We start from the raw sequence: 27,904 nt of genomic DNA, 5'->3' as shown, positions 1-27,904 counted from the left end.
TGTGTGTGTGTGTGTGTGTGTGTGTGTGTGTGTGTGTGTGTGTGTGTGTGTGTGTGTGTGTGTGTGTGTGTGTGTGTGGGCACACATGTGCTTGACCATCTGGGATGTGTTGTGTGTGGCAAAACAGTGTAATCTGTGTACCCCACCCTAACCCAGGTATCCTGGACCAGTCTGCTGTGTGGGTGGATGAGATGAACTACTATGACATGAGGACTGACCGCAACAAAGGAATCTCCCCGCTCTCCCTGCGACCAAGCAACCCGCTCGGCATTGACATCGACAAGTATGGAACGAGAACATGTGTACACACACACACACACACACACACACACACACACACACACACACACACACACACACAGACTCAGACTCCAAGGCAAAATCATTCAACACAATCACACAGCCATAAACACACACGCACAAGTCATCGAGTCATGGTTTATATCCCTAAACAGAAACAAACTCTCCCCATGTGCAGGCATTTGAAATATTGTGCCAACAGAGCAATGGCTGAACAGCCTTTAACTGCTGCACATAAGCAATGGAAACTACATAATTGTTCATAAAGGGGGCAGAAAGACGATAGAGATTTTGGATACAAGGAGTTGGGTAACCCACACACGCATTGCATACCACCTCATAGTGGGCAGGATGGTGTGGCCTCCTCCGCGCCCCGCAGGGGGAGCAGAGGCTGTAATGTATAGTTTGTGTAGTCAGGTCCTGCCGTGTCTTGGTTTTAATGTTTGTTTGGACTAGAAGGGCCAGGGGGCAAGTGACCGCTCGTGGCCAGAAACCAGACGTCCGTAAACACGGTGCTGCCCTCCGTACCACTCCTGGTCCTGCCAGAGTTGAGCTCAAGCACTCACCATGCTTCACACACACACAATTCAATATGACAGTAATTTATGAACGCAAACCTCTGCGCCTTCATAAATCCTTTCTTAATTTCTGAATTTAAAAAATCCTTCCTGGTGCGCAGCGAGCCAGAGGATCTGTTCACCAGGCAGTAAAGAGTTACTTATGCGCTCTGATTTTAATGAAGCGCTCTCCCACGCCTTCTATGCAGTGATGTCACCGACTGGTTATTTGGAACAGAAGGCTGAAGAGGAAGCCTTTCCTGGTCCGTTGATGTCACCAACCTGTTCTCGGTCATTTTGGTCCACACGCGATGGACTCAGAGCCGTGATGCTTGAATGCTAATGCAGGACCGGACTGGGAATTCAGTTTGCCTGCTACCTACTGAACTCGCCACGCTTGAACAGTATGGAGCAACCTGTTTGTCTGCCTCTGTGCTTCCTGTCTCTAAAGCAGGACCGTAGGAGGACACTTTGATACCGAGCCAACTCTGGAGATGCTGTACAACCCCCTTTCTTGTACTATCCAAATTATTTTGCAGCACTTACCAAAATATATTCTGATTTTTTTGTAGTGGTATTGGTAAAGGGAGATCGCTGGAAGCCATAACCTTGTAAGGGGCCGGGTTATCGTATGTGTTTATTCCTGTCTCTGCGATGTGTCTGGTAACTGTCTGTAAAGGGTGATTTAAGGAAGAATATGCTGCATGACTTCAGGTCTGGATGATTTCACTCGTATGCTATCTACGGCTTGAAGTCTGGACTCAGGCGGCAGGAACAGCGACTCGGCGGAAACAAGGCCAATACTTTTCTTACTGTTATCCTTGGTCATTTCTTTCCTCCGGTCCTCATCTCGTGTCTCAAATTAATTGGAGGGGGGGCGGGGGAGGAAGCGAACATTTACTTTTTTGGCACAAGCCCTAAAATGTAGCAAGCGAGTAATTTGTTGAAAGTTAATAAGCGTTGACCCTCAAAAATGAAGGAAGTTGCACTTTCACTCTCAGTTTATCTTTTAACGTAGTCACATTTTTCCCATGCCAACGACTACAAAAAATATATCTCAGTTATATAATTTCCTTTCATTCGGGTGAGGCGATTTCACCTGTTTATTATTGTTTTTCAAATTTTGGTTCCATGTCAAGTATTTTCTTGAGAACAAATGAAAATAAGCGTGAAATCAGCTGACACTTCACAAGAAAACTGAAAAGGTTTTGATTCCAGAAGACTAACTTTGGAGATAAGCAACTTTTTTAGGCTAATTGGATAATAATAATTGGCTAATAAACATTTGGACAATTCTTTTCACTTGTTTGTAGACAAAATCATTTAAATTAAGTATTTGACTATATCAGTTATTATGGATAGTATTCCTGATGGATTATAATGGAGAAATGGTTTTAGCTTACGTTTGTATGAATGTAAGCCGATGCTGGTGAATTAACGTTGGGTTAGGTTGTAAACATAGATTTGTGTTCTATATGTACATTTATTAGCCTGGCTGCTTATTTGTGTGTGTTTGTATGTGTCTGCGTGTACTGTAACTGCAGAGTGGGTGGTGGTGGTGGTGGTGGTGGTTGGTTGTTTGTGTAGGCCACGGGTCATTAGTAGAGATCAAACTTCTCTAATGAGTACTGGGTCCTCCAGGGGAACCCAGGCATCGCACAATGAGCTTCCCACGCCGTAGCCTTGCAGCTCGGCTCCCACTTGGGTACAGACTGCCCCCTGCTGGGGATCATTAAAAAAACAAAACACAACATCAAGGTTGATTCCTTTGTATCACAGAGTTGCTTTCTTGTGCAAAGCAGCAACACATTTGCTCTCATTCCTTAGGCTCTAAGGAATGAGATTAAAAGTTATTGTGGGCTTCCATTTTGCCTCTATTTTCACAAACTCACATTTGGAAAATAAATAGGACTCCGTTCTTTTCCTTCTTTAGATAGGATTGTTCACCTGTATATCTGTATTTTATTTCAGAGGTAAAATCCCTCAGAACGACATGGAGCTGCTGTTCCCAGGAGTGAGTGGAGACTTCACCAGTGAGAACTTCTCTGCCACCTGCTATCTCATCGAGAACCACTTGGGCACCAGGTACGCGCCCCACCAGACGTTATGCAGTGTCCCCAAAGACCAGCGGGTCCCAAACCTTTTCAAGGGACAGGCCTCTGTTCAAGGGTTACATTTTTATGTGGACCCCTTACTCATAAAACACACTCAAAAACACAAAATACACACGTTGCAATCTATGTCTATATCTTCTTGCAGCAGAGAGATGATGTTCTCGGTGTGGAGAATGATTTCGTAATTTCAAATTATTTCAAATATCTATGTTGTTCTCCACTTTCATCTTGACAGTCTTGGTCATCAGTTTGACCAAGACTGCCTGAATATTAAAGATGATATTTTTAGTCTTAAGCCATTAAAGAAAAGCTTGACACTTTACTTTTTTTTTAATCTTTGTCAGAAACCATAACTGTAGCCCCTCACCATCTGATGACATGACTACAATAAAAAACATTGCATGTTTTGTCATATAGCACATAGCAGAACATAGGGATGCCCATAGAGGAAGATGTCAGCAGGTAAACATCTAAACTTCAGAAAACAAAGTAGGGTTGGTATACGCTAATCTTTAACATGTGTAACAACTGGTTTACTGTGACCTCCATTACATTTTTTTCAATAAGAATAGGAGAGGCGCAAATATGTGGTTGTCTGCATGTTTCGAGCATGACATTGCTGGAATTATATGAAATATAATAACATCAATACAAGAACAATAAATTCTTACGGAGGAGGACAACAATTTAAAAAAAAAAGTAATATTCCTGTTACATTTATTTTGTTTAGCATGGCATTCCCACTGCAATACTTCCATTTCGCATATAAATGCTTGATGTGCGCTGTTCCACTAACCCCAGAGCACAGCACCGCGCTCCCTGCCTCGTCGAGACAGTAGAGAGTTATTTTGGACTCTCCTGGCTTCCTCCCTCCTCTGCTTAGCCTCCCAGTAACCCAGACCCCAGGATCTTGCCTGGACAGGGTCCTTCATTTCTGACCTTTCCGGGCGACTGTTTCTTCCTGCCAAGGAAGCCTCACTCAGAACACTGACACATCGAACTATAAAGGAAGGAATCTCTGTCTCTCTGTCGCTTGTCTCTCTGTCTGTCTGTCTGTCTGTCTGTCTGTCTGTCTGTCTGTCTGTCTGTCTGTCTGTCTGTCTGTCTGTCTGTCTGTCTGTCTGTCTGTATGGCCTTCGATTATTTTTAAACAATCGTTCATCCGATCTACTTCACACTTGCCGGCTGTATTGCTGGGGACCCAGGGACGTGCAGTGTAGAATTTGGTGCAATATGGACACGCGACACGTTAATATTAATAAACATTGAATAAACAAGCGAGCCGCTTAGCTCTGTGCAGCAGCAGGGTGAGGCTTCAGGACTCTGTGACTCAGTCACTTACGTGAGCAGTGCAGCCGGTTCCGAACAGTTCAGCCCATTCTGAACAGGCATGTTTTGAATGGGCACTACATGTGTCTGCAAAACTGCGTGTGACTGTGATCGCCGGCATATGTGTGGAATACAAAATCCACGTATGTTCCACATCAAGTTTTGTGAAATGTTTATGAAAGAAAGGATGAACGATTTTACATTCTCTACATTTTATTTTCCTTTCTAACCCTTTGCTTTTCAGTTTTGAACAGTTGCGCATGGCGGCTAATAACCTGAAGAAGCACGCCACTAAGAAGAACGAAGGCAGTCTGGCGTATGTTAAAGGAGGCCTGAGCACTTTCTTTGAGGCCCAGGATGCTCTGGCAGGTGAGATGCCTTAGCACATTTTGGCAAAAGAGCTTTAAATGTTATTCATCAGTGCTGCTCTGACTAAGCTCTCGTTCATTGCGGTGTGTGTGTGTGTGTGTGCGTGCGTGCGTGCGTGCGTGCGTGCGTGCGTGCGTGCGTGCGTGCGTGCGTGCGTGCGGGCGCATACGCGCGCGGGGTAAGTCCCCCCCCCCCCCCCCCCCTTTTCTTTCTTTTCCCCGCACATGTGGTTAAACAGTGGTTGATTAAAACTGCCTCATTTGGGTGCCATGTGAGAACCCCGCTCCATGTGCCCCGGAAAACTCAGCCAACCTCAACACGGCTAATTCACATTCATTAAAATGACATCAACGCTCAGCTGTCATTCACTGCAGTGACTAATTTGTACTTCTGTACCAAGTCTTTCTGGTGCCTGGGCATTCTGTCAGAATTGCGAGCATCCCAACTGGACACCAATTTAATTTCTGCCTGGATACCCTGATGACACATTTTAAACATTTTCTTAGTATTGTGAGTTATCAAAATCTGTTCTTTTCAGCTTGGTGTCGGAGCTGTTTGTTGAAGGAAATTGTGCATAGTGGCAGTTTGCTAAGTACGGATTGGCCGATCGTTATGTCGATCACTCTTGCAAACGGTTAATTTCGAGGTAGGGGAGACTGACTGCTGTCACTCTGCCAGGTAGTACAAATCATTGTTCACTTTATCATTCATATTTTTTGTCTGTTTATGCTCCGCTCCCTCATATCCACCGAGTGACTTCCCCTTACTATTTATACGTACACTTTTTCTGCCTCTGTCATTATTATTATTGCTTTCCGTGTGTTTGTGACCCGGTCGGGAGAGAGGCAATGTTTTCATTGTGAGCTGCTGAATCTAAATAAACGGAGCAGCCCAACACAATGCAGGCCAGAGCATTAGGACTGATAGGGCTGATAACAGGCCCAATATGACCAATGGGAACAATACAGGACGGTTCTCACGTTCTATCTGAGCGTGCCTACTGTGTGCCCGGTGACAGAGGAAGCACTGTGCCATGGGCTGGACTCAAATGACCTGTGACCCTGGAAGCGGTTCTGTGAGCAAAGGCCAATGCCGCTTAATATACTGTAGGAGAGACTCACCCAGGAGACATAATATATTCTCATCCAAGCGCCAAGAGAAAAATTAAGCAGTTACCCAGAAGGGATTGCTCTAGTGCCAAACCACCGTAACAGCCGCCAGGTTCTAGACAGCTCTGCCGAGGCTCGGTGTGTGCAGCTGTCCGAAACCCTGAACCCTTTTTTTGTCTCTCAGCATTCAACAGCTCAATGTTGTCTTGACCCATTGTAAATAAACCTCAGTTCCTGTAGCGCTGTTTAAAAAGAATATGATTCAGATTTATGGTTTGGTCTTCTTCTCTATCACTTCCAAAAGTGGGCTGGCTGCTAATTGGTGTTTATCACATAGCGCGTCCGGCTCCCTCTCTCACCATTTAATGCCTGTGTTTCTGGCCTAATCCTATGTTGGATTTCTGTTCTTCGTACATGTGAGAATTGTAATTCATGTGCCCCAGAGAATTGAGGGGTTTTAGTAATATGAATGCTCTGCTGATGGCAGTATGTAAATCTGTACAATGTAATAAATGGAAGTGATGTTGAAGGGCTGAAACTGTACTTAAAATTAACAGGATAAATTAGTATGTTGCTGTTTCCCTTGGTTTCAAGTAGAGCCTGACCCATGCCACATATTTTGGGCCGATCCTGATTTTGGAGAGTCCTAGCCCACCGATTATTGATATTTTGTCAAAAAGTGCATAATTTTGAAATCAATTTGAAAGACGTTTATAAAGTTTCTATATATAATAAGAGATTATATAAAATTACTTTTTTTTCGCCTTTATTTTTTTCCGAGTTCCAGTGAACGCATCATCACTTCCGAAACTATATTTTTTTTCGGAGTTTCCCATGAACGCAGCATTGCTTCCTGCTTGGAAGGCTGTGTCCATGTCTAAACGCAAGTGTTTATAATGCCTAGTCAGACTTCTGTGCTTATTTTGGTGAGTAACTTAAAAGTAGTGTAAAACAGACAAGTACATGATATATAATCAATGTTATTATTATTAAAAAGTCGGGACACATTGGCTGCATAACTGCCGATCCTGATGTGGTCAAAAAAGTCTAATGGCTGATATATCTGCAAAACTGATATCACTCCGGCTCTACTTTCAAGATGTAACTACTCTGTTTGTTTACAATTGCCGTTACAAGTCACATGAAAGTTGTGAACTTTAGCAACTGTTGGTGTTTGAAGTACTTCTGTATTGGTTGAAGCTGTCTGCTGCCATAGAAACATTTCTATCGCAGCGCGCACACACACACACACACACACACACACACACACACACACACACACACTCAAAAAAATAATTCCAAAATTTGGTCTTTGTCATTGTAGGTGTTGAAGGTTTTGGTCATTCCTCACTACTAACATTGTGTTCGTATTTGGCGTGAGGAAACAGCAAAGGGCTAAAGCTATTGATTTCACTGCCTTTTGGATAAAAAAGAGGTTCCAGGTACATTTCAGAGAAATGTCTGTCATTCATTCTCAAATTGAGTATATCATTTCTGTGTTAATAATTGAACGTTATTATCCAAATAATTTGTTTAAATATGAAGAGATCTTTTTCAGCAACAATTAAGGCGCGCAAGTTGAGCCTTCTATGTTTCATGTTCACACCACAGGCCAGGAGCACAGTCTGAACTCGTCACATTTCCTTTCTTTACCTTACTCAACGTACTTAACTTTAACTTTGAGGTTTTTTGAGACTAACGGAGACGGAGTGATGCAATGCAACGCAGCAATTTCCTTTCCTAATTCCTATTCTTAGCTTTTGATGCGCATGGGACCTGGACATTTAAGGTAATCCTCATATGGATCCTTGCGGCTTCCACGCCAATATGGGAATGAAGGGGTGAAGGTAGACCCTTCATTGGGGTAGGAAATAGGGGGCTCAGGGTCCGTTTGGATTTGCTAGAGGTCACAGGTCAGAGGGCCAAGGGTCAAGAGGTGGTTTAACAGGAAACGAGCGGGTCTCTAACCTCTCCGTGTGAGCTACAGCAGAAGTGGTGAAGGAGATGGACGGGTTAAGCATCACAGGGCTGTTTTTCCAGGGAGCTCCGGGGACAAATTTAACTATGCTCCTGAGTGTCTTCTGGGACATGGCCGCCCCGGCTGATTGACTGACTGACAGCCTGTCAGGGAGGCCAAGGTTGTTGCCATGAAAATGTTGAAATTTGAGGGTTTTTTCATTGTTGTGTGAAAAGGAAGTCTCCCAACGATACAGGAAGCGACAGCGCTACCGTGTTCCAAAAATGCCAGATTCCCATGGCCTGCGCCCCGCTCCCCCAGCCCCAAGCAGGAGTCAAAACATCTCCAGCTTTAGAATCCAGGAACACTGTATTTTTATTCTTATTCAATTTTTTTGGGTTCCAACAGTTCCAGGAAGTGGAGCAGAAGCTTCGGCTCTTCCTCAGGTCCCGGCAGCGTGCGCTGTCCGGACCCTGACCCAGTGTTTAGGTTAGCTGTGACGTCACCCCCCACCCCTCCGACAAGAGTGTGTGACAGGCTTAGAGGACACACAGCTGGCAGCAGGATGGGAAGCAGGTGTGTGTGTGTGTGTGTGTGTGTGTGTGTGTGTGTGTGTGTGTGTGTGTGTGTGTGTGTGTGTGTGTGTGTGTGTGTGTGTGTGTGTGTGTGTGTGTGTGTGTGTGTGTGTGTGTGTGTGTGTGTGTAGGTGTGTCTGTCTGTCTCTCTGTCTGTCTGTCTGTCTGTGAGCGCGTACAGTTGGAATTCATCAACCACAGTTCCTCAGTGCTGCAATTCTGTATTGCCTTTGTGAAATACAAAGATTTTAAAGTGTGATCATGCCAGTATTAAAATGTATCACTTTTTTATTTACACAGTGGTACCTCGACTTACGACTGTAATTCGTTCTATAAGAACGGTCGTATGTTAAAACAGTCGTATGTCGAAGCAATTTTTCCCATATAAATTATGAAATCATGAAGAGTGAAAATAAACAGAATACACAGCACAAACACAGTAAATATGAAAAAAATATCGATAAGCCACGAACTCTGTGCACACACCATGTAGGTTGCCCTCTGACTGACTGCTGACTGTCCGCCAACGCGCCAACTGCAAATTTCCACCGTCGTATCTTGGAGCAGTCGGTCGCAAGTCGATACAAATTTTCGCGACAATCGCTACTCGTATCTTGGATTAGTCGTAAGTAGATGCAGTCTTAAGTCGAGGTACCACTGTATATATCTCTTAGGATGTAAACTGTGGAAAACTAGTGAGCACACACACACACACACACACGTTACATCTAATGATAAAGTTCCACTTGAGTTCAGTCAGTCATTCTTTTCAAGTTTGATTTCAAGCACATTATACTTACTGAAAGCGGAAATTTAGTTGAGTGATTTAAAATGCGGTAGGGTAAATTAAACATTTACATTATGACTCGCATGCAAACAAATACTGAAAAATGTGATCCAAAGTACCTGTAGCCTTTCTACTCTTAAATTAAGCGATTTACGTGTAGTATTAAAAGAATCCCTAGTGTGTGAATTTGTGTGTTTTCACTGCCCCTCAGAGGAGCAGTTTCAGTTTTCTGTCATCCCCTAAATAAACTCCCAGTTTTTCTCATTGTTTGAGACTGGAGAGAGGGAGACGGAGTGAGTTAAAGACAGAGAGAGAGAGGGAGAGAGCTAGTGATGCTATTAATTAGGCAGTGCCATGTTTGATTAGTTCTGAGGCATGCCTTTGTGGCTGCTGTCTGTCAAGAAGCAAGCCACATATTTATTTACTTCTCTTTAATTCCCGGTCACACTGCATCTCTCTGTTTAGCTGAGGGCCATTGTTTGCAGTGGGATGGATGAAATGAGATGGTTGTCTCCGCTTTTTTAAAATTCCCTGGTTCTCTTTGCGTCTTCAGATATGTGTTCAGTGCACATTGCAGCGGCTCTCCCACTCGACTTTCACTTTGTCAATAAACTCCCACTGCCCCACTCGGCGGCCCAACTACTGCACAGGGTTTATTTATTCACATGGATAGCCACACCCTCTCTCTCTCTGTCTCTTTCCATCTCGCTCTTCCTCTTTCTATTCGTTTAATTTTATTTATTTTCATTTCTTTATTCCCACCCCTCCATAATGTCCCCCTCAGTCCCGGGTACACATCGTCCCAATGTTAAGCTGTCCTTTTCCTCTCTAATCATCATGTTTTTTTGGCCACCGGCTCTCTCCTTTCAAATATCCTTCCTCTGACGGATAACATATTTAGGAATTACATCACTTCACTTCTGGGCCCCGGTGGTCTCAAACCGTACTGCGACCTGAACTATGTGCTGAAAGTATTTTCAGGCATCCATCAGGTGAATCAACGCTATACGGCGACTAAAGGGGGGGGGGGGGGGGGGGGGTTCGGGGCTGGGATTGCGTGGGAATCAGGAGTGGGAGGAGGAGAACGTCTGCAGGCGGAGAGCCAGCGGGGGTTATCTACCATCTACCACTGGGGCAACGGCTGTTTATTGTTTTACCTTCGGTTCCTGAAATTGAAAATGTTCCGGAATCTTGCAATTACGTATGTTGAGATCGAGCAGCAGAGAGCAACCTGCAGAGTGTTGTCGCAGTTCATGTAGAAAACTCCTCAAGTCATTTTCGGATGTATTTATTTTTTTCCTACTTTTTTTTTTTTCCCTGCAGTGCTTCTTCCCTGCTTGCTCACTAGTCATCTGTTCTAATGCAGTCCATTATTGAATAAGATTGTGTTGTCGGTTGTTGTTTTTTTCAGCGATCCACCAGAAGTTGGAGTCAGATGGCACGGAGAGGGTTGAGGGATCCATGACGCAGCGTCTCGAAAACGTCCTCAATAGTAAGCATCCATCCACCGAGAAAGCCATTATAAGCATGTGTTGATCTGTGTGTGTTATCACCAGTGTTTATTGCCAGCACATTAAAGCAATATGAAAGAGCAGATCTACCAAACCTTACCTGGAAGTCCATACACAACCGCTTACTCCTACTTTTTTTTCCTCTCTTAATGGAGCAGGTTAAAACGTTTCAGTAAAATAGATCATGGTTCGATGTAGGCTCTCAATTTCCAATAAGAGGATTACTTCAACAATGAAGTAGCCTATAGCTAGTTAAGTCTTAGCAACAAACTCTGATTTTATATACTTTGATGGGACCTTTCCACCTGGTCATATTTTGGACATAAGTATTATTTTTTTTTTGTCTTTGTTTTTTTAGACCAAAGCTATGGAAACAACGCACAGTGGGAAAATCAAAAAATATTTGTTCTTCACACAGTGAACACAGAAAGTAGCGGTTTAAAGCGAGTGGCAATTGATGGAACATAAATAGTAAAATCGGTCACAAAACTTCAGTCTAAGTGTAAGCCTCTTCTACTCATCACACATGCAACACACACCGAACATACTGTGAATACTCAGACCTTTTGCAGGTTATTTTTGCTTTTCTTCCTTGTTGGAGGGCTGAATCTCAACCTGAGTGTCCCACACCCTCTAATCTTATTCATGACAATGTGACTCCCACCACTGAGCGGGGCAATAATTTGGTCCCTTTCCCCTCCAGCTCTAGAGAAAATAAACTCCCCAGCCGGACGCAGCTTTCATCCCTGCAGCCCAGACATGTGGGTCCGCAGCCCAGTGGGCCCCTCTTACCGCTTGCCCATTTAACTCGAGCCACACATTAAACATGCCAACCAGCCCCATGACGGCTCATCAGTTGACAGAATTGCCTGGCGAAAAATGTGAAATATTCTGCTTTTTTATTTTTTTTTCCCTTTTTTTTTTTTTTTACCGTCTTCGCCGTATGGATTTGGGTTAGAAGGGGTTTGAATCCTTTGATTGGAACAATTTGTCTTGGTCCCCCCCCCCCCTTTCCTGATTCACTGAAGGCCACCCACAATGCAAAACCATAGAGTGCACAGGGTCCAAGCTAGCTGGCTGTCATCTTCTCCTTTTGTACCTCCCGCGCTCCACTCCTGATCTTCTCTGTCGCTAAGTCAGATAGCATGCACATCAGGAGTGAAATCAGGAGGCCTATTATAAAAGGGAAATGTGGTCGCCACGTTTATTTTCATAGCTTCCTCCCGCACATACACATGCAATTCCAAACCTCGGTTTTTTTTTTCTCTCTTTCTCTTTTCTCCCATGCGCCCTCCTCTTCTTCCTTCTGCCTCTCTTTCTCTCCGTCTGACTTTCAGGAGCGAGCAACACCGCAGACACTCTGTTCCAGGAGGTTTTGGGACGGAAGGACAAAGCAGACTCCACACGTAACGCACTCAACGTGCTGCAGAGGTTCAAGTTCCTCTTCAACCTGCCGCTCAACATCGAGCGCAACATCCAGAAGGTGCAACTTAAGCCGACACACACACACGCACGCACACGCACACACACACACACACACGTCCATGAATGCCAATGCACACTGACTGTGAAACACATTAGCGTATCTGTCCTCCATGGGGTGGTGCTAGAGAGGACGAAATTCAGCGTTAATTGCATAAAAATACAAATTCAAGTTCAACAGATTATTTGTCACATACATGTACATACGGTCATACATAGATGCAGTGAAATGTCATGACACCCGGTAATTACGCACAATAAGCTCTATAAGCTCTAAAAATACAAAAAATACTAAAATGTGCATAGTCGACGAGGTGTTCGCGCAGGCAGCCGCAAGGGGCAGTGCAACAATCACGATTCTGGGTTCTATAATTATATAATATAATTAATTGTCTGTGTTGTATTTAATATACATTTAAATTGTTTTCTGGTCTGTACCTGCCAATTATTGCAAGATGAAATAACAGACCTCTTCTCTCTCAGGGTGATTACGATGTGGTGATCAATGACTACGAGAAAGCCAAATCTCTTTTTGGAAACACAGAGGTATCCGTCTTCAAAAAAGGTCAATTGATTTTTCTGTAAGAATCTTTTTATTTATTTATTTATTTTTTACGTTTATTTTAAAGCTGTTTATGACCCTAAACTTGCTTGTTGCGTTTAGTGTACGCTGAGGTGGAGATGAGGATCGGTGCTCTGAGGAGCCTCCTGCTAGAGAAGCTTTTGCAGACCCCGTCCACACTCCATGACCAGAAGAGATACATCAGGTCTCTACACACAGGGCACAGGGCTCTCTCTCTGTACTTTTTACTTTCTGACCAGCAATAATAACACACTTTTTTTGCAAAAATGTTTGGGCATCTAATGCAATCTTTAAAGGACTCTACCAAGGTCAAATAGAGTTTTAGCACACATGGTCCCACTGAATTTTTCCGTATTTTGTATTTATTAAACCAATTTCAGTTACAGCCTTTCAAAATGAATCAACCAATAGAAAATACAGCAATTAGTACCTTTGACAAAAATACATATTGCTGTGATTTTCAGTGATTTTTAGGTAGGTTTCTCTCCTACCTCCTACAGAATTTTCCAAAACCTGAAAACAGAGAAATCTAAAAAAACAAATAATCAGCTGTGATATTAAACGTGATAAAAAAAATTCCAGAACTGCTTTTACAACATAGAAGTATAGATATATATAATCGATATACAGTGGTACTTTGACTTACAAGTTTAATTTGTTCCGTGACAGTGCTCGTTATTTAAGCTGCTCGTATAGCAAATCAGTTTTTCCTATTGAAATTAATTTAAATGCCATTCATCCGTTCCAGCCCCCCAAAAAACCACCCCAAGTTTTTTTGTTACGTGTTTTTAAATAAGAAAAATGTATTTATAAATAACAAATATTGTATAAAAACATAATAAAAGAAAATGTCGAACAGAATCGCTCATATTTTACTATGATTTCATGCTTTAATTTAAGCATTTCATGATTTAATTCACTTTCTTAGGACCCATGGTTAGGAAATAAAAATTTGGCAAAATAACTGCACAAAAAGCACAAAACGCGAGCACAAAACACAAAAGAGATGCTTCCACGGTCAGGTAACCACGTGAAGTGAATGAGTGAGACGCGGGATGCTGGCCGGATTCGCTCGCCATACCAACCGGCGGCGGTGTACCTAAAGCTCGCTCCTCGTAACTCACATTTTTAGTCACAAATGAATACAGAAAAATCAACGGAACGATGGCTCGTAACTCGAAAAACTCGTATGTTAGTGCACTCGTAACGGTACCACTGTACTAATATAAATAATAGACAATGAGGCGAGAAGATTATATTATATTTTCATTAATAAAGATCACATTGACACTGCATTATATTTGTTTTGTGTGAAGTCCTGAAGAAAATGAAAATAAGTGCTTAGGAAAGTACTTGAAAGTCCTTGGAATTCAATTTTGCAATGCCAGAATGAACCCTGTAAAGCTCAATTTTGACACCAGGATTGTTCTTTCACTTAGGAATATAAGCAATGTAAAATATGGTGTTATCTAAAGTAACACAAGTGTATACGTATTTTACACTTTACCCATAAACCTCTTAACTGTCTACTCTGTCTTACCTACACCGCCATCTTCCTCTTTTCCCCTCTTTCCGCCTCTCAGTCCCCCCCCGGCTCTTCACTAATCCTGTCAGCTTTCTCTTTGCCCTTTTTTCTTTCTTTCTATTTAAAAAAAATTGTCCCCCCGCCCCCTTTATTTTCTCTTCCTTTAGATTTTTTCTCAATTCCACCTCGCCATTCATAGTTGCGGTCCATCCCGGTTTATTATTGTTGAGCTTGAGCCGTCAGGAACAGGGAGAGCAGCTCTCAACCACACGGCCCATCTTTCATCCCGCTGCATTAAGCATGTGTCTGAACGCCCACTCAGCTCCTGTTTACTCTCAGCGTGGTGGGCGTTGTGGGTCCGTGCGAGTGAGTGTGGCGGGGTTCTGCGTGCGGGTGCGCGTGTGGCTCTGCGTGCCTGCGTGTGGATTCAGGTTTTGAAGGATGTCACCTAATGAGGAACAAATGAGCGTGTTCATGGGAGCGTAGCAGAGTGAGCCAAGCCACAGCTTTGGGAGCGACTCGGCTGCGTCCCACAGATCGGTGTGGTGATGTCCTCGAAGTAAACATGGGTAAAAGGAGGACTGGCTGGGGAAGCATGAGAGCAAAGCAAAGTGTTTGTTGAGGTTTGGTCATAAAATAGGGCCGGGTAATATATAGACAAAATCAAATATCACAATATTTTTGGACTTAATATCAATAATTTGATGATATTTTGTGGATATTTACACATTACAAATATTTGAGAAACAATAATTAGTCTGGGAAATTTGGAAATGTGCATTACTTTACTGTAATGCAGCCTCAAATACAACATTTTACTATACTGTGATATTACATTAATATATCACGTAAAGATTTTATTACGATACATAACCCAGCCATACCGTAAGGGCACGAAAATTTGAGAATTTTATTTATTTTTTACTTTTTGTATCATTATTATCATTTTTGTGGATGTGTGTGTGTCTGTGAAGATACCTGTCTGACCTCCACGCCCCGGGGGACCCTGCCTGGCAGTGCATCTACGCTCAGCACAAGTGGATCCTGCAGCTGATGCAAAACTGCAGAGACGAGTTCATCGGTGGCCAGAGAGGTGACTAACTACTGTCATACATACACGCAGGCACACACACACACACACACACACACACACACACACACACACACACAAATCAACTCATATTTCACGGGCAAAATCAAAAAGCCCCTATTTAGCATTTCCAGTCAGGCTGATGAATGTAATGTAAATCATAAGGAGGCCCAGCGCAGCGGTCTCAAGCTGCTATACCAATACACTGAGCACTCTCCTTCGCTCTGTCGTTCCCTCTTTCTCTCTCTCTTGCTCTCTCTTTCTCCCCTCTCTTTCCCCCTCTCTCTGCTTGTGCTGCTACAGGCCTGTCTGTTTATTTTTTCACCAGCATATGAATAAGATGAAAGTGGAGGAGCGTTGGCTTTGGATTCGGGTTACGGGGCCCGACATTTTACCGCGTACAAACACACATGTAAATGCACACGCACGTGTACATGAAATGGTGCTGCACAGATGGATTGGGTCAATTAACCCCAATTAAGCTGTTTCTCTGTTAAATCTGCCAGCAGGAAAAAATGTGGATGTGAAACTGTCCCACTCAGGAAGAGCGGAGATTCGCCAGCCATGCTTTTTACAAACACACACACAGACACACACATACACACACGCACACGTACACACACACACACCAACACACACACACACACACACACACGCACATGTACACACACACGCACCAACACACGCACGCACGCGTGCGCGCGTCATACCAGCACACTTTTAGGCACATTTACATGCAGAGTGCGTTGTGTGTGGGTGGCTGCCTCGCATAGTGGGGTCGAAGTATAAACATGTCAGACGCTAAGGCTAACAGTGGTTTCCGGGGCTGCACTTGATGGATCATGGGGACCAGAGCGCTCGCTGTCTCGCCGCCTTTAAAACGCCATGTCGCTTATCATGAAATGGACTTGCAACACACAACCAAACGTGGGTCCAATGTTGCGTGTATATTATTTGGCAGCGGCCATTTTGGACCTACCACTCTCCAACTAACATGTTTGAGCAAGCACACAAATATACATACAGGCGACAAGATACACACACACACACACACACACACACACACACACACACACACACACACACACATTCACACGGCTTTTTGTCTATCCGTCTCTTCTCCCTTCTTAGTTTTTTTTTTTTTTTATCTGCCGCAGCTGTCTCCTGTCCCCTTTGAGGTCACACTGTACAGAGCGAGTCCCTCTTTCCTCTCCCACACACACACCTGGTAGCTGTTTACCGCAGCGCCCCTCTGATTCACCCATCCACCCCCATCCCCAACCCAAGTCTTTGTAAGAGATTCCTCAACCTGAGCAGCTCACCAACAGCCACCAACAAAAACCACATCCACTCTACTCCACCCTCCCCTCCCCTCCACCGTCCATCCCGGGTGTCTCCTGTGCCCATCTCTGTTCTATCACCTCCACACGCCTCTATCATAACTACTAACCTGCCCCCCCCAAACGCCTGTGCCATTGCAGGATTCACAAATGTAGAGGATAATTGTTCTCAGAAAAATTGGAATTGTCCACTGCAACTAGAGGGAAACGTTCTCTTTCATGTGTTCTTCTGGAACGGTATGCAACTCATCCTTCCCAGAATATATGCAGCTAGAAGCCATGACGGTATAGTTATGATTCCGTTAACTACCCCTGTAAATTGGCCTTAATGTCCGTCTTTGAAAAACCAAATGATGTGAGGTAGCGTAGCACTGCGTGTCACTTCCGAAAATGTCTAAACGCTTCCATCATGCACTCTGTGTTGTGGCAATCTGGCTCTGACCGATCTAATTATACACTGCAGTGATCCGATTTCCTGTACAAAAGCATCTCTGCCAAGGTCAATACAATTAGCTGCAAATTGTGTCTGTAGGAAAATAGCTTTGTCAGTGCACAAGGATCCCAGTGTTGAAATGCCGCTGGGGCGCCATGTGGTCACAATTTTCGGCTCATTGCATGAAACTCTGGGATGTATCTGCTAATTATCACAAATCAATTAGCAAATTATTCATCCGTGTTTAGCTGCGCGTGAGGGGCTCAATGTGTATATATACACACACCTTGCATTAGCCGATTTTAACAGTTAACAGCTAGTGTGCCATCGTGCCTGCATGTGCATATGTGCTGCATGTTGAGACAAAAATGGCATGAGTATTTCATATGACAATGTTGACAATTTGTCTTTTGCTTCTCTGAGTCACTTGGATGATTTGTCACTTGGCATATTGCGGGAAAAGCCCACTGCAGTCCAGCTATTAGTGATGGTATCAGTGTATTTTTAACACCACTGATTTCAGTGCTTTTCAAGTGCTTTTCAAACTCTGGATGAATTGGGAGGCTATCAGAGCAGGTAGTTTATCAGGACCACTTGTGCTGTTTGTTTTTATTTAACTCTTTCCACCTGTCTTCTCTTTATCTGCGTTTTTTATCACATGTTGGAAAATTGCCGTCTGATGGAAGAATCCTGTTGGCATGCAGTGTGTAGAAGGCACAACGATTGATATAGTCATTATTACTGATATTTCACATTTTCATGAAGTGATGGCAGCCCTAGCCTGTGCGTGCCTGTGTGCGTGCCTGTGTGTGTGCGTGTCTGCGTGCATGCCTGCGAGGGGGCCTGCGGGGGCCTGCGTGCATGCGTGTACGGAACAGGAAGCGCACCATCCTCCCGAGGAGCACCAGCACCGAGAAGGAAGCAAGCTGAGCAGAGGCAGAGTTTCTTCAAGACACACACACACACACACACACACACACACACACACATTTTTGTGTGCACACACCGAGCCTAGTTTAAATAAAATTTGATGAATTGGATACATCCCAACGATTCACCAACATAACACCACCTCCAACAGGATGTAGTCAATACTTGGAGCTCACAGAGAGCAGATTCACAGCCATGCTATGCACCATACACATACCTGCTCGTTCTTTGGATGCCAAGGAGTTCAGTGTTCCAACACCTGGATCAACAGCAGCTCTCATGTCTAAAGAGAGGAAAGACAAGACTGTATTGAGAGAGAGAGAGAGAGAGAGAGAGAGAGAGAGAGAGAGAGAGAGAGAGAGAGAGAGAGAGAGAGAGAGAGAGAGAGAGAGAGAGAGAGAGAGAGAGAGAGAGAGAGAGAGAGAGAGAGAGAGAGAGAGAGAGAGAGAGAGAGAGAGAGAGAGAGAGAGAGAGAGAGAGAGAGAGAGCGAGCATTTGCGGGGGGCTCTCCTCCCTGCCACCCTGTCTGTGTGTTTTTTGTCAGTGTTGTATCTGAGAAATAGAATCGCGTACGTTATTGGTCAATCAGAGTCAGTTTACAGTTTTTTTGCACTTGCAGATCAGAGAATGGTGTATTGCGTGCGTGGCCGGCTCCGTTACTCACCCACTTGCCATTTGGCTCGGGGATTTCTCAACACTCACGCACATGTCGTGTCGGTGACTCACGGCTCGCTCTTTATGCGTGTGTGAGACACATGTTTTGGAAATGTCTCTTGCTCCTCGCACTCGGTTTACAATAACAGTGTGTAGGCGGTGTGCAGCGCAGTGTGAGTTTCCCATACGTTTCATTTTCAGTGTAGTAAAAGACGGCGTGAGTTTCACTTCACCCCGGCCGCTGGTAGCCCCTAATTCCTGAGAGAAGCACCATCAAGATAAAAAGTGTGAAATCAGGAGTTGCTCATTTTGTCACCACACAGAGCGGCCTCATATCACCATCTGGTGGTGGTTCAGTGCCTTGCGGGGAGGGAATGGGATCGTCTAAACTCGGCTCACCCTTGGCCTGCACAAACAGCACGGCCCTCTGCCCTCAGTGTGAAAACAGCAGGACATTCCCTCAGCCGCCAGCCAGAGGATAGGCGGATCAAAAGACAAATAAAGCAAAGGGCGAGAAGGCCATGGGAGGTCTGTTTGGTGTGAAAGCCTGGCGAGCTTAATCAGGAATGCAGAGTTATGAAAATGCGCTTTTTGATTATTTGATACCCAAAGTATGTATTTCCTACCCTTGTGAATTCATTTCTCACATTAACGTTACCCCCCCCCCCCACCCCCCCCCCTCTCAGTGGGTGCCGGGGCTATAGCTCTCGACATGGAGGCAGATGCTCGTCCATCGGCCCTCAGGATCAGCCACACGGCATCTCTGAAGAGGGGGAGCAGCCTGCGGACGCCACGCCCCAGCAGTGAGTGTCACTACGACGATATTCATCAGATCATTTTGATGATGAAAGCCAGATCAATTAAATCAATCTATTTTCACGTGTGTGTGTGTGTGTGTGTGTGTGTGTGCGTGTGTGTGTGCGTGTGTGCGTGTGTGCGTGTGTGCGTGTGTGCGTGTGTCCGTGTGTCCGTGTGTCCGTGTGTCCGTGCGTGCGTGCGTGCGTGCGTGCGTGCGTGCGTGCGTGCGTGCGCGCGCGAATGTATCGCAGCTTGGCGTTTCGAGACCCCCCAGCAGGTGCAGTTTGTAGAGAAGTTGTCGGACGTTGTGATTGGTCAGTTGCCCAACTTCTGGAAACTCTGGATATCCTACGTCAACGGAAGCCTTTTCAGCGAGGTGGGCGCTGAGTGATTTTCTCTGTGTTAGTGAAGAGTAGATGTGCTGTCACAGTTACTTCTATAAGATATAAGATCCCTCGAGCTGAGGTGATTTGAACAAAATTGCAAATTGCCATGGTTAAAAAAACCATTAGACTACTGCTAACTTAAAAAAAAGTGTGAGGACGGTTTTAGGTGGGCTTTCTTCGTATTAAGAAGAAGTACCTTTTGCAGTATTTTGAGGAATGTGGTAAAGGGAAGTATCTTTACCACTGTTTCCATTCCCAATACTCATTCAGACTCCCAAACTTTTAGTATCGGCCAATACAGAGTAAAGAGCCGACCTATTACTTATCTGAACTTTAGCAACTTGTACCGTTCGTTTGGGGTTATAATCCAATTGTCTTTATAAGTAGGATATCATTATTTTTCTTTAAAAGTTTGATTGATTGTTTTAAGACTCTTGGTTACAGATTTTTGTTTTGGAGATATTGATACTGTTTTATGTACCATGTCAGATGGCAGTATGAGTGCATCTCTTGGGGTTATGTAGCAAAAATAGTTTAAGTGTTTATAGAGTTGTTAGAGTGTTTAAGCCGTACTTTGATCAAAAACTCCTCACATTCAATGCATTTTGTTTCCACTGTTATCATTTGAAGACTGGGGAGAAGTCCGGCCAAGTGGAGAAATCCAAGAAGAATGCCCGACAGAGACAGAACGACTTCAGGGTATGTCGCACATTGGCTATATCGCTCAAAAGGAATTTGATATTTTGGGGTTTCTGACTCAACATAGTTGTTTTTAAAATAAATACATCCTGTGTGTGTGTGTGTGTGTGTGTGTGCGTGTGTGTGCGTGCGTGCGCGCGTATGCATTTGCATCAACAGAAAATGATTGAGGAGCTAACCCACCGGCTGGTGAAGCTGGTGCGGGGGGCTCTCCTCCCTGCCACCCTCCCACAGGGGGAGCTGAGGTTCTACGGTGGCTGGGAGACCAAGACGGAGCTGACTGGACACTGGGTCACACAGGTCATACACACTGCCAGGTAATTGTTTAAATCTGTATGCATTAAAATTAATCATCTATAACAATCAAACAAACAATTTACTTTTTATTGTAAAATGTTTATTAAGAAATTACAGTTGGTCTTACGTTTTATAGTCCCCTCTTACGAAAAAATCTAGGCTCTCCCAATTCCCCTTCTTTCCACCCTGAATGTAGAGTATGTCCAATATTTTCCAGGGGTTGCCACGAGGCTCTGTCAACATTAGAGATCCCCAACGACCTGCTGCAGGTGATCCAGGACCTGCTGCTGGAGCTGAGAGTGCACTGCCTTATAGTCACCCTGCAGCACACCACAGAGGGTGAGAAGGAGAAACCTTGTTTAGTGGGGGAGACCGATCATCTAACTGTCATCTAACAAGTTCTGACAGTAAAACCAGAAGTGTTTCAATGCGGTTGGACTCGGCGGTCTGTCATTTCAACCTGGACTTCCTGGTTTACACTTAGCTAGTCGTCATAGTAACTGCTGGTTCTATTTCATTCTTACTGACCGCCAGAGGCAGCATTTCATACTGGATTTATCCACCTTGCACATGCGCAGTCTTATTTCAACAAAGTCACATGTGATCCGTGGTGTCCATGTGCCGCCACTATATAATCACATGGGACTCTGGGCACTGTTCCTTCATATCTTCCTGCATAGCAGGAAGTACACATTTTTCTCATTCCGTGGGGAGCTTAGGGTCTAAACGTAGGGAAAAACCGCTTCAGAACCTCACTTAGTGTGGGGTCTCTTCTGTGATCCTTCATCCTCCAGAGGCTGAACCATACATTTTCACCGCAAGTACGGTTATGGAAACAAGCAACACCATGGGGAACCCGCTTCGGTATCCCTAGTTTTTGTCTATGGTTCAAGCGAGCGGACCCGTTCCAGTTATCCTACATATCGTGTCACATTGGAGGAACACAACAGCAGAGCGGAGAACTGAGCTGCTGCGTTACAGGTAGGTAAAACTGGCTGCCAACACAGTGTTGGATAGCCAGCTCAAGGCTGTTGTGTTTGTGTGTAGTTTGCTCACGCGAGCAGCCTACACCAGCAAGGTAAATTTGTTTTAATAGCTCTGCCAGCGTTATTGCTTTGCCTCCACTGATAAGTTAGCTCTGATAGCATTGGATGTCCTCGCCTCCCAAACTGACAATTGAGGTAGGATTTTACTGACTGTGCCTGCATGAACTGTTCCTTCATGCCACTGAACCTGAAGGTTTCTCGTCTGGCTCAGGATGAGGGTCCCCCACATGGCTTCCAGGCCAGAGCGGGTGCTGGTATGGGGCCACACAAGCATTCACTAACGGAAGTATCAGGGGCTCCACTCAGGAAGTTGGCCAGGAAAGATCTGCTGTCGGTGAACACCCTGACAGCTGAGATGGCGCAGATCAAGTCACTCTCACTTCAACCAAGGGACGCCCCAGCCGTGCCATTCTGATGCCACATTCTTAGGGCATTCCCCTCAGACGGCCACTTGTAGTGGTCCCCCGTCTACAGACTACATTGGGGAGCTACAATGGCGGACCCCTGGACACTTTCCCGCCAATCTATTGGTAGCAGGGCCTTGGCGGACATGCAGGATCACATGCCAGCGGTGGAGCCCACCTTAGCCTCCCTGATTGAGTTCCCTGACAAGGCATTGAGGTCTGACAGCCATTGCCCTCCAGCTCATTGTCGCGTCACCAGTAACCTTATAACCAGTTTGCGTTAATGTCAAGGGAGCTTGGCATGCTCATGTCATCGCTAACCCTGGCTCGCCAACAGATCTGGCTTACTGGATCCCCACTCTCGGAGGGATGTAGGAGAACACTCCGCACCCTCCCAGCGGTCCTGGGCCAGCTGTTTGACCAGGCAGCATAGTAGGCTCTGGAACATACGGTTCAGGCGAGCCAGACCAGAAATCAGTTTCTGGCATTGAGAGGCAAACTGAGCCGTACTGCAAGGCAACAGAGAACCCCCAGGGGATGTGATCCCAGCCACCCCCAGCCATCAGCTCACCCTGGTGGCTACCAAGGGGTCCACCTGCGCCCACGTCGCTACGCCCTGGGGCCCCACTCATTCAGGCGCCTATGGGCAAGGAAACTGGTTGTGAAAACTATCGCAGCACCATCTCTATTGCTGGAGGGATTATACATCAGGCCTTTGGGTCAAAAGGGTACATCCTCCAGTTCCAACGTCGGCCCCCAGGCTTCAACGGGGTCAAGATGACCACGGTCAGAGATCCCAGAAGCTTGCTAGCCCTTAGCCAGAAGATTTCTGCCCTCCTAGGGTAGGATGCCATGGAGGCTGTCGGTCAACCCGCACAGCTCGAAGGATTGTACACACTGTACAAGAACAGATAGGAGATCGTCTCTCTCCTTGCTTTCGGGAAATTGGACCACATGGCCTTCTCGTTGCTTCCTGTTTACAAGCCTAGCATTGTACGTGGAACGGTAGTGACGAGGGACGTGAAGCGGTTGTCGGACCAATCGGAGGCTGCACAACACGGTGCTCTGAGTGACATCGACTGAGACATGTTCCAATCAAGTTCAAGTGACACCAGCAGGTTTACAGACATTGCTATGAGTTTCATAGCCACCATAGTGGGCAGTATCGTTCTCAAGGTGAAAGTTAGGATATTTCTTAACCAGAAACCGTGGATCGATTAATCCATCCACGGCACTCTGAATGCTAGCACGGCCGCTTGCAATGACAGTCTTGTATCCTGCAACATTGACAATTACAAAGCAACATACTATATACTGCGGAGGGCAGTGAATGACCCTAAACCAGGGGTGGCCAACCAGTCAGAGACTAAGAGCCACTTTTTTTTACTGTGTTACTGCAAAGAGCCACGTCATACACATGGGCACACATGAACATCACCCCATCCCTTCCTCACACACACACACACACACACAGACCTCTGCTCAGCCAGATTTATTGTAAATGTCACACACCAACATGATAATGACAGAAATTGACTCCTAGTCCCCGCGACCCGACTAAGGATAATCGGTTGAAGATGGATGGATGGATGGAGTACTAAGACCACAGGCCAGTTACTTTCAACAATTAACATTGTGTGCACTGTCTCACACACACAAACTCTCAGTTCAACCAAGTCCACAAACAAAAATATAACATTGTGTGCACTGTCTCGCACACACAAACTCTCAGTTCAAAAAGTACTGTTGTTTATTTATTCATAGAGGGAGGAATTGGACTTCGGGTTTAATGACAAGGATGTATTTTTTTCATGTTGGGTCAATTTATTCAATAGTGTCCCTTAAACCCTAACCTTTAAGAATCAGCTTTGGCTCTTGCCTACCATACACGATCCGATGCTTTGGCCATCCACATATACCTGGGACTAGGTGTTCCGGAGGCCTGGCCACATTTTTGAAAATGTGTGGTTACGAGGATCGAACCCGCTATCGGAGCTCGAGTTCAAAGCCGCTACCATTGAGCCAGGACTCCTAAATGAAAGTACTGCGTTTCCGCGGTATACCTCTCAGTTCAACCAAGTCCACAAACAAAAATATAATAATTAACAATAGCGTTTTTCTCTTACTATGCATGTTGCTTAGTGGGACTTCTGGCATTCCTTGTCTTGAACAATCCTCTTCAAATGTGGCTTGAATTCCGTTGTTGCCACTCGAAGCAATTCTTTCACATGGGTGTCAGTCAGAACAGATCGATGCTTTGGTTTCCACATGTTTTAGGGTAGAAAACACAGACTCGCAGACGTATGTTGACCCAAACATTGACAGTATCTTAAGCGCAGCCCGTTTGACATTGGGGCATTTTTCCATTGGCACACTTTTCCAGAACTCAATGGTCCCTTCCCTTAAAGCAGCTTTCAGTCGGTCCTCCTCCTGCAGCTCGCGAGTCGTGACACACACACACACACACACACACACACACACACACACACACACACACACACACACACCCTCCAGCCTTCACAGTTCTCCATCGGAGATGTCCGATACGCAACGCAATTCGCCGGCCGATCCATCTTATATGTTGACTACTAACCATGTCAGTAGTGTTGAAAATAAACTTCCAAAGCTTTTCGAATCTTATTTGGTGTTTTATTAGTCCTAATGCCGCGTTAGACGCGTTCCAGGCGACTGGAACGCGTCTATACGTTGACTTTGTATGGAGGCGCGCCGCCCCGGCGCTTTTGGTGTAAACGCGGCATTAGGACTAATAAAACAGGCGTTAATGGGACATGACTCCTGCTGCTGTCCGCTTTGAGTAAATGAGGAAGTGATCCGCGGTGGAAAACGAGTGATACATCATAGCGATTTTATAATCATAATAGGGAATGAATGGCTGCGCTTTTTTTTTTTCCTGTGTTTTTGACGCTTGTCATGTGAAAGCCCCTTAAGAGCCGCATGAAACCAGCCAAAGAGCCGCATGAGGCTCGCGAGCCGCGGGTTGGCCAGGCCTGCCCTAAACGGTTATACAGATACACAGTGGAGCTATAGATGGAGCAATGAGACACAAGACACTTGTGGCAGGGGCTGCAGACTATTACTAACTACATCTGCACCTCTCTCCCCCGTACCATTGACCCACTGCAGTTCGCTTACCGGCCGAACAGATCCATGGACGACGTGGTCTCCCAGGCACTGCACACTACACTCATGCACCAGGACAGCCAGAAGAGAGTTCAGCTTTCAACCCACCAGACTGCTGTCAAGCTCCTGGAGCTAGGACTGAACACTCCACTGTGTGCCTTGATACTGGACTTCCTCACAGCCAGGCCCCAGGTGGTTAGGATGGGGAGGCACACATCCAGCCCTCACCCTCACCCTGAACACAGGATCCACCCCCAGGGCTGCGTCCTCAGCCCCCTACTGTACTCCCTGTACACACATGACTGTGTGGCTTGGTACAGCTCCAACACCATCAAGTTTTCTGACGACACCGTCGTGGTGGGGCTGATCACCGACGACGACGACAAGAAAGGCCTGCTGTGAGGAGGTGGCTGACCTGTCACTCTGGTGCCAGGACAACAGCCTCCCCCTGAACGTCAGCAAAACTGATGACCTGATTGTTGACTTTTAGAAAAGGATTACAACTGAAGACGCACGCGCCGTTGATGATTAATGGGACTTCTGTTGAAAGGGTGAGCAGCTTCAAGTACCTGGGAGTCCTCATCACGGAGGACTTAACATGGACTACATATATAGACACTCTGGTGAGAAAGGCGAGGCATCGTCTTTACCACCTCAGGCAGCTGAAGAAATTCAGAGTCTCGGTGAGTCCTTCTACTCTAGAGCAGTGGAGAGCATCCTGACAGGCAACATCACTGCCTGGTTTGGGAACTGTACTGCTGAAGATAGGCGGGCCCTGCAGAGGATGGTGCATTCAGCCATACCACTGGAACTTCCCTCCCCTCCCTGCAGGACTTATACACAAGGTGCAGTAGCAGAACCCGCTAGATCATGAAGGATCCTCACCACCCCAATAACGTACTGTTGCAGCTGCTGCGGTCGCACAAGCACCTCCGCAGTCACGCAGTGAGGACAGAGAGACTGAGACAGTCTCTTCCCTCAAGCCAGAAGGACTGTCAATGCTGAACTCACCAGGGGCCCCCACTGAGACACACACATAGGCCCCACTGCCTTACTTTATTGTATGTTGCATACTGTACTGCATACAGTATCGCTGTACTGGGCTATAGCATACTGTGCTGTATTGCTGTTCTGTGGTACTATATTGCTGTGCCGTACTGTTGTATACTGTGCTGTATACCTCCACACACTCTACCTAATTTTATTCACATGCCACTTTACTGCACATACTGTATCTATGTATACATAATAGTCATAATGTTGTATCCCTACTTTGTATATAATCCTTTTTTTAAATATTATTTTATTATATTTACTAATTGAATAGTGTTTTAGGAATCATTTAGTTAGCTAGTTCTTAATTAGTTAGCTATTGTGCCTGTTAGTTATTGACCAGTTAGTACTTACTGTGCATATTGTGCATCTCCGGGTGCATTGCAATGTAATTTCACTACATACTGTATATGTATCCTTGTATGTATATGTATGTGACAAATAAACTTGAATCTTGAATTTTTTTCAGTTTATTTACTAATCAGGAAGAAGGATGGTGGGTTTGGCTGAATCCTCGATCTGAGAAGGCTCAACCAATTCCAAGGCATTGCCATTTCACATGTTACACACTGCTGACTTACTGCGGGCTATCTATCTAGGCGACTAGTTTAAGACCATCAACCTGAAGGATGCTTATTTCCAAATACCAATCGCTCTCCATCAAAGAAAATTCCTGCGGTTCGCATTATAAGGTCAAGCTTATTATTTCCGAGTGCTCCCCTTCAGGTTATGCTTAGCCCCGAGGGTCTACACAAGATGTGTGGGAGCAGCCCTGTCGCCCAAACAGAGTGGCTGGGTAAAGGTTCTTCCTTACTACGACGACTGGTTAATCTGCCCCCTGTTTTGCGGATGCGCAGTCCGACACGTCATTTTTGCTCACCCATATGGCCTGTCTGGGCCTAACAGTCAACATGGCGAAGGGTAACCTTCATAGGCATCCTCCTGGACTCTCAGGTGATGATGGCCGCGCTGTCTCAGCATTGGTTAGAGGCCATACTCTTATCTCCTGCTCAACTTTCAGATGGGCCAACACTGCCTTTTGGTCTCTTTGGTCTCATTCTCTCCTGAGAATGATGGGCATGCTGCCGTCAGCCGCAGCACTGATACCCTTGGGTCTCCTCTCTCTACGCCCCTTCCAAATCGGGCTGAATGTCCTTCAGCTAGATCCCAGGTGGCACAGGGCCAGAAGGGTGAAGGTGACTGAAGACTGTCCCTCACCCTTGCAGCTCCTTTGAGGAGAAGGGTCTATCTGGCTGCATCATCTTGGGCTCAAGAGGTGGTAACCACGGACACATTAATGTCAGGCTGGGGAGCTTTCTGTCAGCATAGGGCTGTCGGAGGTGTGTAGCAGGCCCCTCAGAAGTCAGAGCATATAAATGTCCTTGAGCTACGGGCATTGTTTTTGGCTCTCAAGCACTACCTTCCATGTCTGGAG

At 45.5% G+C, this 27,904-nt stretch overlaps 1 protein-coding gene across 2 annotated transcripts in view; it reads left to right on the top strand.

Moving 5' to 3' along the window:
- Positions 1 to 27,904, top strand: part of exoc2 (exocyst complex component 2) — a 53,562-nt gene that overhangs the window by 15,938 nt on the left and 9,720 nt on the right. For both annotated transcript variants that reach the window (XM_079998790.1, XM_079998791.1), the window contains exons 4-16: positions 157 to 283; positions 2,829 to 2,942; positions 4,545 to 4,669; positions 10,509 to 10,589; positions 11,946 to 12,091; positions 12,574 to 12,655; positions 12,755 to 12,857; positions 15,173 to 15,291; positions 19,332 to 19,448; positions 19,695 to 19,819; positions 20,460 to 20,528; positions 20,688 to 20,845; positions 21,043 to 21,164. In XM_079998790.1, coding sequence (XP_079854916.1) covers positions 157 to 283; positions 2,829 to 2,942; positions 4,545 to 4,669; positions 10,509 to 10,589; positions 11,946 to 12,091; positions 12,574 to 12,655; positions 12,755 to 12,857; positions 15,173 to 15,291; positions 19,332 to 19,448; positions 19,695 to 19,819; positions 20,460 to 20,528; positions 20,688 to 20,845; positions 21,043 to 21,164 — 1,488 coding nt within the window. The remainder of the gene's footprint in view (positions 1 to 156; positions 284 to 2,828; positions 2,943 to 4,544; positions 4,670 to 10,508; positions 10,590 to 11,945; positions 12,092 to 12,573; positions 12,656 to 12,754; positions 12,858 to 15,172; positions 15,292 to 19,331; positions 19,449 to 19,694; positions 19,820 to 20,459; positions 20,529 to 20,687; positions 20,846 to 21,042; positions 21,165 to 27,904) is intronic.

This window comes from Zeus faber (genome assembly GCF_960531495.2).
Source record: "Zeus faber genome assembly, chromosome: 1".
Lineage (NCBI taxonomy): Eukaryota > Metazoa > Chordata > Actinopteri > Zeiformes > Zeidae > Zeus > Zeus faber.
The sequence above is the reverse complement of the archived record's forward strand: the minus strand, read 5'-3'. Positions and strand labels throughout refer to the sequence as shown.